Below are 13,741 nucleotides of genomic sequence, written 5' to 3' on the forward strand. Positions count from 1 at the left end.
TTTTATATAGTAATTTGGCTATATCTCATGAAATTCGCTAGATACGCTCGGTCTATTAAACTCGCTCGCAACCATTTCTGTAAAGATTTAATTCTTTTAATGATAATTAAATATATCAATGAATTGTAATTCTAGATATAAGAAAATGCATATTAATGCGTAAATTTATTTTTACAATATATCGCTAATTAATTTCCTCACATACATTATGACTTTAACAATATTAAAACAAACGTACGCTTTAAAACCAGATATTCAAGGTAAAAACTTGATTCAATTTATATTGAATGCAAGTTAAAAATCATTTATTTGTGAATGATTATTATAAAATCGTACGTATTAAAAAAAATTTCATTAAAGAACAAACTAATTCTTAAATATTTATTTACTATATCTTTCTAAAAATAAAATATATTAATTGTAATTAAAATTAATAATATTTTTGCTGTAATATATAAGTTATTTTTTTAAATTAAAGAAAGCTTAAATTCTAATTCACAGAAATGTTACGATAATAAATAGTGATGAGAAAATTATTGATATATAATAATTATTGTTAAACTGCTATCCCCAGTTTCTTAATGGTATTGATGTTAATACATAAACTATCACACACACACACACACACACATTAATTATTTTTTTATTCATTTTTGTTTCGGCGTGTTAGAAGATATTTTAAATACGCTTTAAATGAATAGAAGTAATTTAATGCATTAATATTAATATACATTAAATGAATAGAAGTAATTTAATGCATTAATATTAATATACATTAATGTATTAATAAAATAAATATATAAATTATAACGTTATTATAGCTGAGAATTATAAACAAATATAAATAATGTAAACATTTACTTCTTATGCAAACGACAATTGCTTTAATCGAAAAATATCAATAATATATTAAGCGCGTCTTTGATAAACTAAGTTTAAAGGGGAAACGCTCAGATGCACCGATGTTATAATTGCGCGTGGGAGTAAAATATATGAAACAAATCTGTGGGAGTAAATAGTCTCAATTGAATTAAGACATAAATCACTTGAACGCGATAAGAAAGTCGATGACAGATGGACATGTAAATAAACATGTTTTTTTACACTTTTGATATGATATGTGATACGTAAACAGCTGAAAAAAGTATCGATACGTTTTTTATTGTAGTTTTTATTTGCGTATCGAATTACGATAGGGTGCTCGCTCGAACGAATTCCTTTTTAGAAGAATTAGAGGTAAAATAATGTAAGAAGGATATAATTAGGATGCGAGAAAGACACGAGAAGAGAATCCGGAATAATAAGAAGCGTTTCGCGAATCGAAATCCGGGTTTTCTATTAGATCTATGAATCAAACGACTATGATTATTGGCTATCGATCGAGTTCGTGGATTATTTAGCTCAGGAAATTCGGCATGTCACATCAAAATAAGACAATGTGACGTATTGGCGGAATATAATAAACCTCCTATTTTTTTATTGGATTATATATTAATAAAACAATTATAATTGGTCTAGATTTTCCGCGCGGATTAATTATTACACATTAATACATTAATATGCATTAATATTAAGAATCCTTGCTCGCTTCTTGTTATCTCTATTTCCGAATAATTTAAACACTTATATAATGCATATACATAATGAAAAATTCGTTGAATAGCGAAAAGATAAAAAGAAACAGTGCATTCCTGCTTTTATATCCAAAATTACATGTGATTCAATCCGCTTATGTTTCAAAATTTTCGAAACATTGTCTTGCGGCTTTTAAAAATATAATGTGATGTAATGGCACTCTTAAGCTGTCAGTGTTATGAATGACGCTCTTAAAAATATAAGAATACACTGTAAAAAAAAATAAATCGAAAAGAGAAAAAGAACAAATTTATCACAACGGGAACAAATCTCACCGCGAAAAATTAATTCTCTATGGCAAAAAAAAATCACGACAAATTTTCTCTCATGTATATTTAAGAGAAAATTTTAATAATTCCATTTTATTCTTTTATTCTTTTATTATTATTATTTTATTCCTTTATTATATATATATATATATATATATATATATATATATATAAAAAGAATAATATAAAAAAGCTTTTAATATCAGATATATCATAAGTTTTTAATATCAGATAACGATTGTTGTAGCTGTTATTAAAATTATTATTGTAACATAAATATGCGATATATTATTCTCGAAGAAACGTTGCGGAAAATGCATTAGCCCTGCTCCTCTTTTCTTATATTTGTGTAGTGTTTTAGTTTTAGTTTGTTGGGGATATGATGGCAGAAGTGTTTGTAAAGCAACGAGAGATACACACAATATTCTAAAACATCTCGAACAATATCATTCGTCGAGTTTAAAAGATAGTCACGTACAACACGCATAACGCGATAACGATGTTCAAAAGCTCGTGGGGCGGTTTTGTGATGTGAGAGGAGAGAGAGAGAATTAAATGATCGCGCACGGGCGCGTACACACCCTGCAATTTCCAAAGCAAATATTACATAAATCGCGGTGACAGGCATGGCGAACGGAATTGATCGGAAGTGCTCGTTCGCCCCGCGTGCGATGGAATTTAACTCACGATTGTCGGATCCGCGTCGCCGATAAAGAGAGAAATCCATTTGCATCCGTGCTTAATTAAGATTGAGTCGCGTTGCAATTACAAGGTCCACTCGATCGGACGAGTTCAATGAACTTTCAAGATTCTTCAACGATGTCGTTTCTCTCTCTCCCTTCAACTAAATAAAATTACATACATTTATAAGCGTGGAAATACTTTTATTAAAGTACTTTTATTAATCAGTAAATTCTAATACTTTATCTAAAGAAAATTATCTTCATTCTCTGAAATTTTATCAAGAACAATTGGACTATTTAACGAAGACCATGCATTTGAGTTTTTGCTAAGATTCGTATCTTCACTAAGCACGGCTTGAAATTAAATGACGTAAAGTATACGTGTGTGCAAGAAGTGAATATCAAAGTAATTGAAAATATTGTAAAGAAATATTTTGAAGAAAAAGAGAAAGAAAGAAAAAAAATGACAATACTCTAATGCATAAGCAATGATTATGATTGAATATATTTATGAATGAATCTTTATTAATTAGGATATAACTTTTTATATATTTTAAATTATTGCATAACAGTTAATATTTATATATCTTAATGTATTTTAAATTGGAATAATAGTTAATATTTAAAATAATTATTTAATATTCATAGTAATAATTAAATGTAGCTATTTATTTTTATTTTTTAAGGCCCGAATTGAAAAAAAAGAAAAATTGATGAAATATATGAAAAAAACTTTTATTTCTCATTCTGTATTTTGATTTATCTCCAGTGTGATTGAGGCGGCAAAAAATGTTTGCCTGCTATATAAAGAATTTTGGATTCAAATCCCAATACAGCATGAAAATTTTTCTGCGATATAGTCACCCCACTGATGGCCAGAATGTATAAAATCCTCTGTTAGATCAGCGTTAACCAATAAATCGAAGATAGTGACGTCTGAATATTCTTTGAATAAAATTTTTATCGCCATTTAACCAGCGTTAAATACTTAAAACATTTTCAGTAAATGTTTTTGTTGATTAACGCTGATTAAGTGGCGCTAAAAATTATATTTTGTAAACTGAAGAATATTTACACGGTTCACTCGTATGATACTGAAATAAAAAAATGATCAAAATTTGTTTTATTAATATTATTATTAATAGTATTACATATTTTTACTTTAATATTATTTTATTAATATTATTGGTTTTTTTCATCTAAATCATGCTTTGGGGCTCTTTATTTTTTAATGTTTTTTTTTTATAATATCTTAAATATTCTTTTCTTTTATATGTATATATATCGCTCTTCGATCGCGAATATTCTGCAATTTGCATTCATTAATGTCCCATTTCTTGTGCGAATGATAAAAATGTATTAATTAATTAATTAATTTCTCTTTATGTACTAAAGGGTTCTCTTTTCTGTTTATTCTTTTTTATTCTTAAAACAATTAATTCTTAAAAAATAAATAAATTTGTGTTAACGATACGAATTATATTCATGTTTTCAATCGAGGAGAATTTTTTAAACATATATTTCCAAGCAAACGTAGATTCTCTTGGTATTGCATTTTTTTTACATATTGTTATTATAACTGAAATATTTATATGATAGAAAATTTCTCGACATATGCTTCTATTATGTAATACATTATATGTGACACTGTAAAAGCAGTATCTGACGCTGTAATTATTGAAGAAGTTTAGCGACACTCCGTATGCACGCGTACGTGTTACCGCACATTGTGTACAGGCTGCGTATCGCGGATTTTGTGTTGGCCCCGAGTTACATCGCGTGTGTCACCGCTGATGGAATCTTAATTGCAAAATCCATATTAAACTATCGTATGACGACCCATCTGCGGCGCCAAGCAGCTTTATTGAGTCGCGTTCGATGCACGTGTACATATCGCGTCTCTGATGCAATGTATAATATATATATACACACACACACACACATATATACACGTATATTTACACGTATATATGTGTATATATATATATATATATATATATACACATATATACGTGTAAAAGTATCGAACTAAGCTACGAGGTCGATCATGTCCATCGTACAAGAAGACATATTGCGGAAGATATAATATCACGATGGCAGGGAATGTCGATAATGTTAACATCTCTTGGCGCGAGAATGTAATGTAAGGTAGTTCAAAGACATTTCGATGTGCGGAAAATATCTTCAAACTTTTATAATTTATAGCGACGTTCTGAGAAAGTTAAAATCTCAAAAATGTCGATAATAACGAAGTATTATTGTGAAGTATTATTGTCATGATTAAGTACATAACGATTTTTCTCCTAAATGTCAAAAATAATTTTGTAAAAATAATTTTATATTCAGAGGAATTTTATATTCAATTGTATTTTTGGATAATTTTATTTATTTATTTATTTATTTATACATATTATTTTATTTATTTATTTATATATATTCTCTAATGTGTGGTAGATTTTACGCGAAATGTGACGAAGATGTGAGAAAATTTGCTTTCGATATGCTTAGCAAGTTGTTATATCATTATGCAATTTGTATGAATATAATAGTATTTTTTATTTTACTTTTTTTATTTTACTTTGGGGAATTTATATTTAAAAAAATATATATTTTATCTAAGTATTATATAAAATATCTGGATGAGTGTCCAAATTCCTCTTAAAATAATAAGAAGAAACAAAAAGAGAAAATAGAATAATTCATTTTCACGATATTAAAGTGAAATATTTTTAAACATTTATATAATTAAATATCTTTATTCATTTATATAAATATATATATATATATATATATATATATATGTATAAATTAAAGTATCTATTTCAGAAAATTGATGCGAAATATCAAAATATTTAATTAACCTATTGTATTTTCGTATTATCGTATTATTTCGTATTTTCGTATTATATTTTCATATTATAATAAGCGAACGTGTCAAGATGTTGCTAAAAATATTTTATCTACAATTTCTCGACGCAGTCTCTGTTAAACTTCAAGTGTACGTGACACATTCCGAAAGTTGACACATGTCGGTTACTGGTGGAAGGGTACTTTTGGTTAATATTTATGAAATATATGCGACTGCAAATCAATATCGATCACGAAGGAAGTACGTGTGCAGCTTTCATGATTCTGTCCCAATTCGTTTTTATAGCATGCAACAGCGGTTTTCAATGCGACCGTACAAGATGCATTCCATTAGATTGGCGATGCGACGGTCACGTCGATTGTTCCGATCAGAGCGACGAGACCGGATGTGGGATGTGCAGTTCCAACTCGTCGTCCTCAGTGTCGATGTCGACGCCCATCATATTCGGCAAGATACTCATGGGACCCTCGGCCGAAAGTGCCGTCACAAGTTCTTCGTTACCGCGTTATTGCGGCGAAAGGAAATGCATGTCGGCCAGTCATATCTGTGACGGAGTTAGGGATTGTCCTCGGGGGCAGGACGAGCGGAATTGCAGTAAGAAAACTTCTATGTATTCTTATTCTATATTTTTTTAAATTAAAATTAAGGATTACAAGTGTAGACAGCAAATTGTATTATAATTACCGCAAAATTACGTTGTTAAAATAATTGTTCTAAATTATTGAGGAGACTATAAATAAATAAATAAATTTATTTTGATCGAGGAAAACATTTTTCCTTATTTTGGTCTTATAGTTTTCTCGAACAATAAAGTATCTTGACATTTTTCGTTGACACGCTGACGACAAATATGGCAATCACGTAATTTAAAAAATACTAATGGATATAACATATATATATCAGCTATGTCAATTTAAAAAAAGAAAAATATTTAATTTAATGGATGTGATTTTTATAAAAAAGAACTCATATTTTCTCTCATCTTCCAGTGCGATTGAGCAACAGGAACGGGGATATTGGTGAGGGACGCTTGGAGGTATATCACGCTGAAATGGGTAGATATATGCCAGCATGTATCGCGAATTCGAAATTAACGTCGGCGGAAAAGATTTGTGCCATGCTGGGATATAGGTAAGTTATTTTTTCCAATTCGATAAATCATAATAAAGTCGAAATTTTTTATATGTGATTCTATAAGTTCTTATACGAGATGTACGATCTACATTATTAAAAGTATATGCGCTTGCATTTTTTCAGGGCCTCCCTCGGATTGACTTTGCTGATGAATAACACAACACAGCCTAACCTGAATAATAATATCGAATGGGAGAATTTCCCTTTGTTGAGACAATTTCAAAGTTGCATCAAGGAGCGGGAGCCTTATCCTATGACCACGCTTACTTGCGATGGATACGGTAAATTATTCGAAGATATTTGCTTCTGAAATCTTTCCCAGAATTCTTTGCGACACGTGACAGATCGATTCTGCTGCAGTTTGCGGCCGCAGAAACGTTAACAAGACGAGAGTGAAACGAATAGTGGGTGGTATGGAATCATCACCTGGCGATTGGCCATTTCTCGCAGCTATTCTGGGTGGACCCGAACAGATATTTTACTGTGCCGGAGTTCTCATTGCCGATCAATGGGTTCTGACTGCGTCTCATTGCGTGGGCAAGTAAGTAATCGATGTCAAAATACACCGTTCCGTTTCCATATTTTAAACAAAACATATATCTGTATGATATGCAAATACAAAATATTATTTTCAATTATTGGTAGTCAATATTTATATGAATTATTATTAATATTTATATAAATTCCAATATCAATATGTTTATATATAATTTATGATTGTAGATATGAAGTACAATATGATTAAATAAATTAATATTTGTGCGAGAAAAATATGGCTGAAAGTTTTAAGCAATGAATGTTTTTTCATCACATGTTAATAATAATTGAAAATCTCGAAAAAATACGAATTGATTTCTCTCACGTGAATAATTTTAGTCATTCGGAGATATCCGGTTGGACGATACAGCTAGGTATTACTAGAAGACTCTCTCATTCTTATCTGGGACAAAAATTAAAAGTGAAACGTGTGATCGCTCATCCGAATTACAACTTGGGTGTCGCTCATGACAACGATATCGCGTTGTTCCAGGTAAATATACATTTTATTAAGTCTAAATTCAATTAACAATATGCAAAATACTTAAATTTCTTAAACTTGATGTATCTGTCACATATAAAATAATTAATTTTTATTTAAATTCAAATATTGTCTTTTTAAATTTGATATCTTTTTATGCGATATACTTTGTGTCATAGCTGGAAAGGCGAGTTCACTACAACGATCATCTGAAGCCCGTATGTTTACCAACTGCTGCCACTAATCTTAAACCCGGTACACTTTGTACCGTCATCGGCTGGGGCAAGAAAAATGATACCGAATGTAAGTATTAGAGAAAAATCGCTGAAAATCGATGAGATTAAAAGTTTATATCCACAAATATATTTATTTATTTATTTATATTTATATAAAGACTGCACTTTTTATCTTTTTGACAGTTGCAATTTTCAGAACAAAAGTAAGAAATAAACCTATAGTTTTGAATGTAAAATATCATAATTAAAATAAATTTTACAGATGATGAATTTAGTCAACAAACTTTTGCTTTAAACTTTTTAATTAATTATAGAAAGTAGTAATATGGTTTCTCTCGTTTTTCGAAAATAGAGCTTTATTGTTTGCTATTTCATGTTTTCTCTCAGCATCTGAATATGAGCCGACTGTAAACGAGGTCATAGTTCCTGTTTTAAATCGACAAATCTGCAACATGTGGTTAGCGCATAAAGAATTGAACGTCACCGACGGGATGATTTGCGCTGGCTATTCGAGTGGAGGAAAGGATGCATGTCAGGTAAATTTTTTAAATAAACTGTATCTTTTACATGTGTCTCTTCCGTTGGATTACAACGAAAAATTTATTTATACCGAGGAAAAAAATGATAATTATTTTCCAATACGTCTTAAAATCACAGTGTTATTGTTCGAGTTTAACTACTCGGTATTAATTATCGGGATCTCTTTCTCTCTTTCGTTTTTAAAAAAATTGCGAAATATTGTTAAATTGTCCAATTCTATTATATCGATCCTGTAGAATGATGCGAATAATTTTTCGTATCGTCTAATCAAACAACTAACGTATTCAAATAAAAATATCTTACAAAAATATCTTACGTTATTTTCTATTATTTTTATAAATAAAAAATAATGCGAATCGCTAATTAATTTAAGGGCGATTCCGGAGGGCCTCTATTATGTCAGGATAGTCACGACAATGAGAGATGGTTCGTCGGGGGGATCGTTAGCTGGGGCATAAAATGCGCTCATCCAAAACTGCCCGGAGTCTATGCTTACGTGCCCAAATATGTATCGTGGATTAAAAGAGAAATGTCGAAGTATTCCGAGGATAATAAAAATAACGAAGAAACGTAATCAATCGAGATATTCAACAAGTCGGATAAAATTGTAGACAATATCGAAGTAAAATAAAAGTAGAAAAAGGATGGACTTTCCTATCAGCTGACGACGTAGAAAGAATCGAAAGTAAATATGTGTGGTCTGAATTGTCTTCAACATCGTTCATGGAAAATAATATTTTCTACATATCTGAGAAGAGAGAAGAGAGCTGAGTAGAAGATCATTAATCTCGTCAATTGAATAATCACGGATGGCAGGAGCCGATATGAGCAGGCAATCGTGAATGTTTGCTGAGCTTTGAATAAATACCGACGCAATGCGATCAATCTTTCCTCGAGTGATAACAGTAAGATTAATCGACCGCAATCGTAGCAGGAAAAATTCTCCTCATATCGTGAATTAACATCCCCGAATATTGGATATTTGCTATCGCAGTTTTCTCAGTCATAGCTCGTCTGACTAAACATCAAGTTTCATCCCTTCGCGATTTTTCGTAAGAAGAATTATAAGATAAGCCACTCGAACATGGAGAACCAGATAATCGGAAACATATAGGATACACTACTGTATTTAAATGAAGCTGCATACGAATGCTGTGGAGGTTTGCGTACATAAGTTCAAATAAAATAAGCCATTTTCTAGGAAATTACTAGAGGATCAACATGCCGACATGTGTGTACTTTTGGTATTGAAATAAGAAAACAAAAAAAAAACTTGAGGCTTTGTGCACAAAACGAAAATCACCGCATATGATGCGACAAAAAATATTTTGTATCGCTGCCGATTTTAGGACAGCCGTATATGAGCCACCAAGTGGTCGATACTCTTGATTTAAAGGGTGTGCGTTTAACGGTATTCATTGATAATTAACGTTTAAATGGTATATGAGTCGTTTTTGAGAGCGGAATAAGCGATGTAATTAATATAATAGATTATACATTTTAGGATTTATGCGATTCCTATTTTATAAAACACAAAATTTTTTAATCTTTCGTTTACAATGACGTGGATAAGCATAATAAAAAACAACTGAATTTATCATTTAACACTTTGTAAAATCCTCCTAAATATTTCCTGAAATACGGAGATAAATTCGACTTACACCGTCGTTCTATTTCTAGCGACTTATATATTTGTATGACAATTTGTATGACAATTATATAGAAGATCTGTGATTTTTACGAACAATCCTCTTGCGTACAAATAGGAAAGTTACAATCGTTATTTTGAAATAGCCTCTTTCATTTTACATCTTATATTCCTGTGTAAAAACAAGTTAAAAAAATTTTTCAAAAGTTTGTGATACACATACACAGAGATATCTTAATATTACCAAAAATTATAATTTAACAAGTACTGTTAAGGTAAAGAAAAAAAAAAACGTACATATTGAAAAAATGCGCAATATATATAAACAAACTGTATTTTTGTAAAGGAACGAGTTAAGCGCACACCCGTTGGAAAAATATCATACACGATTATTGCATGAAATGCAATCAGTGTATACCGTCGGAGAAATATTTTAAATGAAATATTATAACATACGACAATATATTCTACGACAGGAACCGTCTATGTGCTTATCGATGTAAAAAAATATTGCAACGTATGTCTAGTCAGTTATACCTATAGAATAATCGTGTTTATTGGAAACACGTGTCAGACATCTAAAACTACAATCTCATGTGTAAATGTAGACATACGGGGGACGTTGTCTTGCGTACCGTGCCTTTCGCTGGACACGATAAACGCTGAACGAATCACGTAATTTCAATATCATAATCCGTATTTACCCGTGTAAATATACGAGGTGGAAATCTCGAGGTGTGTTAATGTAATGTACGAATCAGAGATGGAGGAACTGCCATGACGAAGTAATACATCAGTACGTATCTTACTGTAAACGCTACTATAGTCTATGAGAAACAGCGTTGCAGTCTAAATGCTTATTTACGCTCACATAATTTTGTTCGTTTCGGATTTTCCAGCGTTTATCGTATCGAGAATACGGTATGCCAGAACTCTCCGATGTTGGGCTGAGCAAACGAGAAAATGGAAAACATTTGATAAACATTTCTTACACTTATTATGATTTATTACGATATTTATTTTATTTGAGAACGTTGAATATTTTTGATTATTAGTATGTGTATAAAAGACATTTTTTATATACATACATAAAAATCTGATTCTGCATATATACAGGATGTATCTTAAAAAGTTCCCATTAAGCAAATAGCGTTATTCCTGATTAAAAACTGAATCGAAAAGTCCTGATCCATTTTTCCTTAATAAAGCAGTAATTAAAGAGTAAAGTCGCGCCAATAAAAAGCAAACTTCCTCGCTATCACATATGAAGATTTGGATAAGCAAAAAAATAAACTGTTTTGTGTTAATTTTTCAACAATTCATCTTTTCAGAAATCTTTTTAATACTTAAATCCGATTAATTATTTAACGAATCTTGGGGAAAAAATGGTTCAGGACTTTTCGACTCGGTTTTTAATCAGGAATAACGCTATTTGCTTAGTGGGAGCTTTTTAAGATATGCCCTGTATATATTCGTTGATTGATGAAAATTGAAAATTTAATTGAAAATTTAATTGAAAATTTTAAATATCAAATTTGCTTTATATATAGTATCGCAATGTTATATTTTCAATTGATTATATCACTGATATCTTTTGGTGAATAAAAAAATAATTGCAAGTAAATAATTTGCATACTTGACAGCGTTGCTCAGCCTGTCATATTCTAATTCAATACGAAGTATTTGTTACATGTGTGCGTATCGAGCACTAAGTAAATAATATAATATTGAAATTGTTATACGTAATGTCAACAATTTGAAGCATAGAGGCTTGTAGATTAGCGTTCGTAGACGGTGACGGAGTTTTCGTCAGGCACAGTAGGTATACATATTATAGAAGGGTGGAAGAATTTCAAATCAAGTTGCGTCTAGGAAAGACCTCGAAGTGCCGGGATCCGTCACTGTACATAGGGCCTGTATTTGATATAGACGTAAGAAACATGTTGACTGAATTCTAGGGACAATACTCTGCACCAGCACCTTTTTGATCTGCACACTCTAGAGAAATCATTTTTCAATGACTATACTTTGTAAAAGATGTATTGTTTACGGAATCTCTATAGGAGCCTTACTCTCTAACTTAGACTTTTTCTAAGCGTCGAGACGAATAGCAGTATTGTTGGCCGAGATGAATTAATATTTAGCTTAGTTTATAAACTATATTTGTTAATTTGATCGCTTGTTATTCTTAAGAAATTTATGCTCTTTTTCGTTAAATGTTCTACAACAAATTAAAGAGCCACTTTAAACAGATGGCCAGATACAAATTTATATAACTGTAGTAACGAAAAATAATAGTGGAGCAAATTTCAAAAGAAATTTGTTTTAAAGCCCAAAGATTGGGCTTTTAAATTTTGGCAAACTTTTTAAATTTAAATGAATAAATTTTTTTCTTGCCATTTAAGGATAAAAGCAATATATTTTTGTTGTATTTTAATGAAATAGTAACATTAGCATTATTAATAAATATAATGCATATAAGTGATATTTGGTAAAGAGTAGTTATTTTTTTTTAAAGAGCATTTATTTTAATAGTAAATTTATCTTTTGAAAGTACATTATTTAAAAAAAGCTCTTATTAATTGGAAAAATTTTAATACTTCAAACATCTCAGAATGATTTTCTAAGGCAAGAACTTACAGACAATAAGAAAAAAAACATTGGACAATAAATGGTCTTCCTTAGTATCCAGACAACAGTTTAGTTGTAAAAATGGATAATATATTAAATAACCGACAATACTGTGTGAGCAGACAATAAATAGAATTAGGAACTGTTCCATGATGGACAATAAATTATTTATTAAGGAATAAAATAAGAAATTATTTGTAAATTTAGGATACGAAAGTGATTAGTTAAACAACTAGAATATTTAATTGTAATTCGGAGATGTATAGTCTATTAAAATTACTCTCATATAATATATTGAATATGAATTGATAATATACTGTGAAAGGTAAAGGTGCATAATCGGAGATTATCTATTATTTGAAGTAGATGAGAAAAAACTAATATTTCTATACGTTTTATTTGAGTTGTAAAATATTTTTACGGAGTATATCCCATATATATTATACATTATTTTCATATATATTTGAAGAAAGATAATATAGAGACAATCAAAGTGGCAGTATATTATCATGATAATCATCTGTTACACTTCATTCTCATATGTATTATAATATTAATTATTAACAATTATTATTTATATATTATTATAAGATATCCCTATAATTATCTAAATTTATCTCTGTTGGATTTAATTAGATATGAATGATTGTAATTTTCTTTATTTTGCGTTCAGTTAGAGAACAGTAACTGCCAATTATAAAAGGTGTATTTAACAATTATTTTTTATGCATCTTACATACTTTGTCTTTTAGTAATTTTAATTTTATGTATAAAATTGAATATATATATATATATATATATATATATATAATTTTTATTATTAATTTTTAAAATTAATTTAATAAAATTTTAAAAATAATTTGTATATATTTTATTTTATATATGACAATATATTTATATTTTGCAAACATTTTATTATGTTATTAATGTTTGGTAAGATTAATATGAAACACAAATATTTTTGATCGCAGATGCGTAAACAAAATATTGTGATGAAGTGTAAAGTCAATGATTTATATAGAAATATATGTATATTAAATATATATACGTATATATATATATATATATATATATATAT

At 29.5% G+C, this 13,741-nt stretch overlaps 1 protein-coding gene and 1 long non-coding RNA gene across 3 annotated transcripts in view; one reads left to right on the forward strand and one right to left on the reverse strand.

The window, feature by feature from the left end:
* LOC105249312 (atrial natriuretic peptide-converting enzyme) overlaps positions 1-10,226 on the forward strand; it is a 41,687-nt gene extending 31,461 nt beyond the window's left edge. For both annotated transcript variants that reach the window (XM_025414724.1, XM_025414725.1), the window contains 8 exons: positions 5,742-6,050; positions 6,446-6,587; positions 6,714-6,871; positions 6,951-7,131; positions 7,467-7,620; positions 7,788-7,911; positions 8,232-8,380; positions 8,758-10,226. In XM_025414724.1, coding sequence (XP_025270509.1) covers positions 5,742-6,050; positions 6,446-6,587; positions 6,714-6,871; positions 6,951-7,131; positions 7,467-7,620; positions 7,788-7,911; positions 8,232-8,380; positions 8,758-8,958 — 1,418 coding nt within the window. In that variant the 3' untranslated portion in view covers positions 8,959-10,226. The remainder of the gene's footprint in view (positions 1-5,741; positions 6,051-6,445; positions 6,588-6,713; positions 6,872-6,950; positions 7,132-7,466; positions 7,621-7,787; positions 7,912-8,231; positions 8,381-8,757) is intronic.
* The window catches only part of LOC112639757, a 132,306-nt gene that overhangs the window by 5,274 nt on the left and 113,291 nt on the right, over positions 1-13,741 (reverse strand). The gene's annotated exons all lie outside the window — the stretch shown is intronic.

This window comes from Camponotus floridanus, unplaced genomic scaffold (assembly GCF_003227725.1).
Source record: "Camponotus floridanus strain SB8 unplaced genomic scaffold, Cflo_v7.5 scaffold89, whole genome shotgun sequence".
NCBI classification, from domain to species: Eukaryota; Metazoa; Arthropoda; class Insecta; order Hymenoptera; family Formicidae; genus Camponotus; species Camponotus floridanus.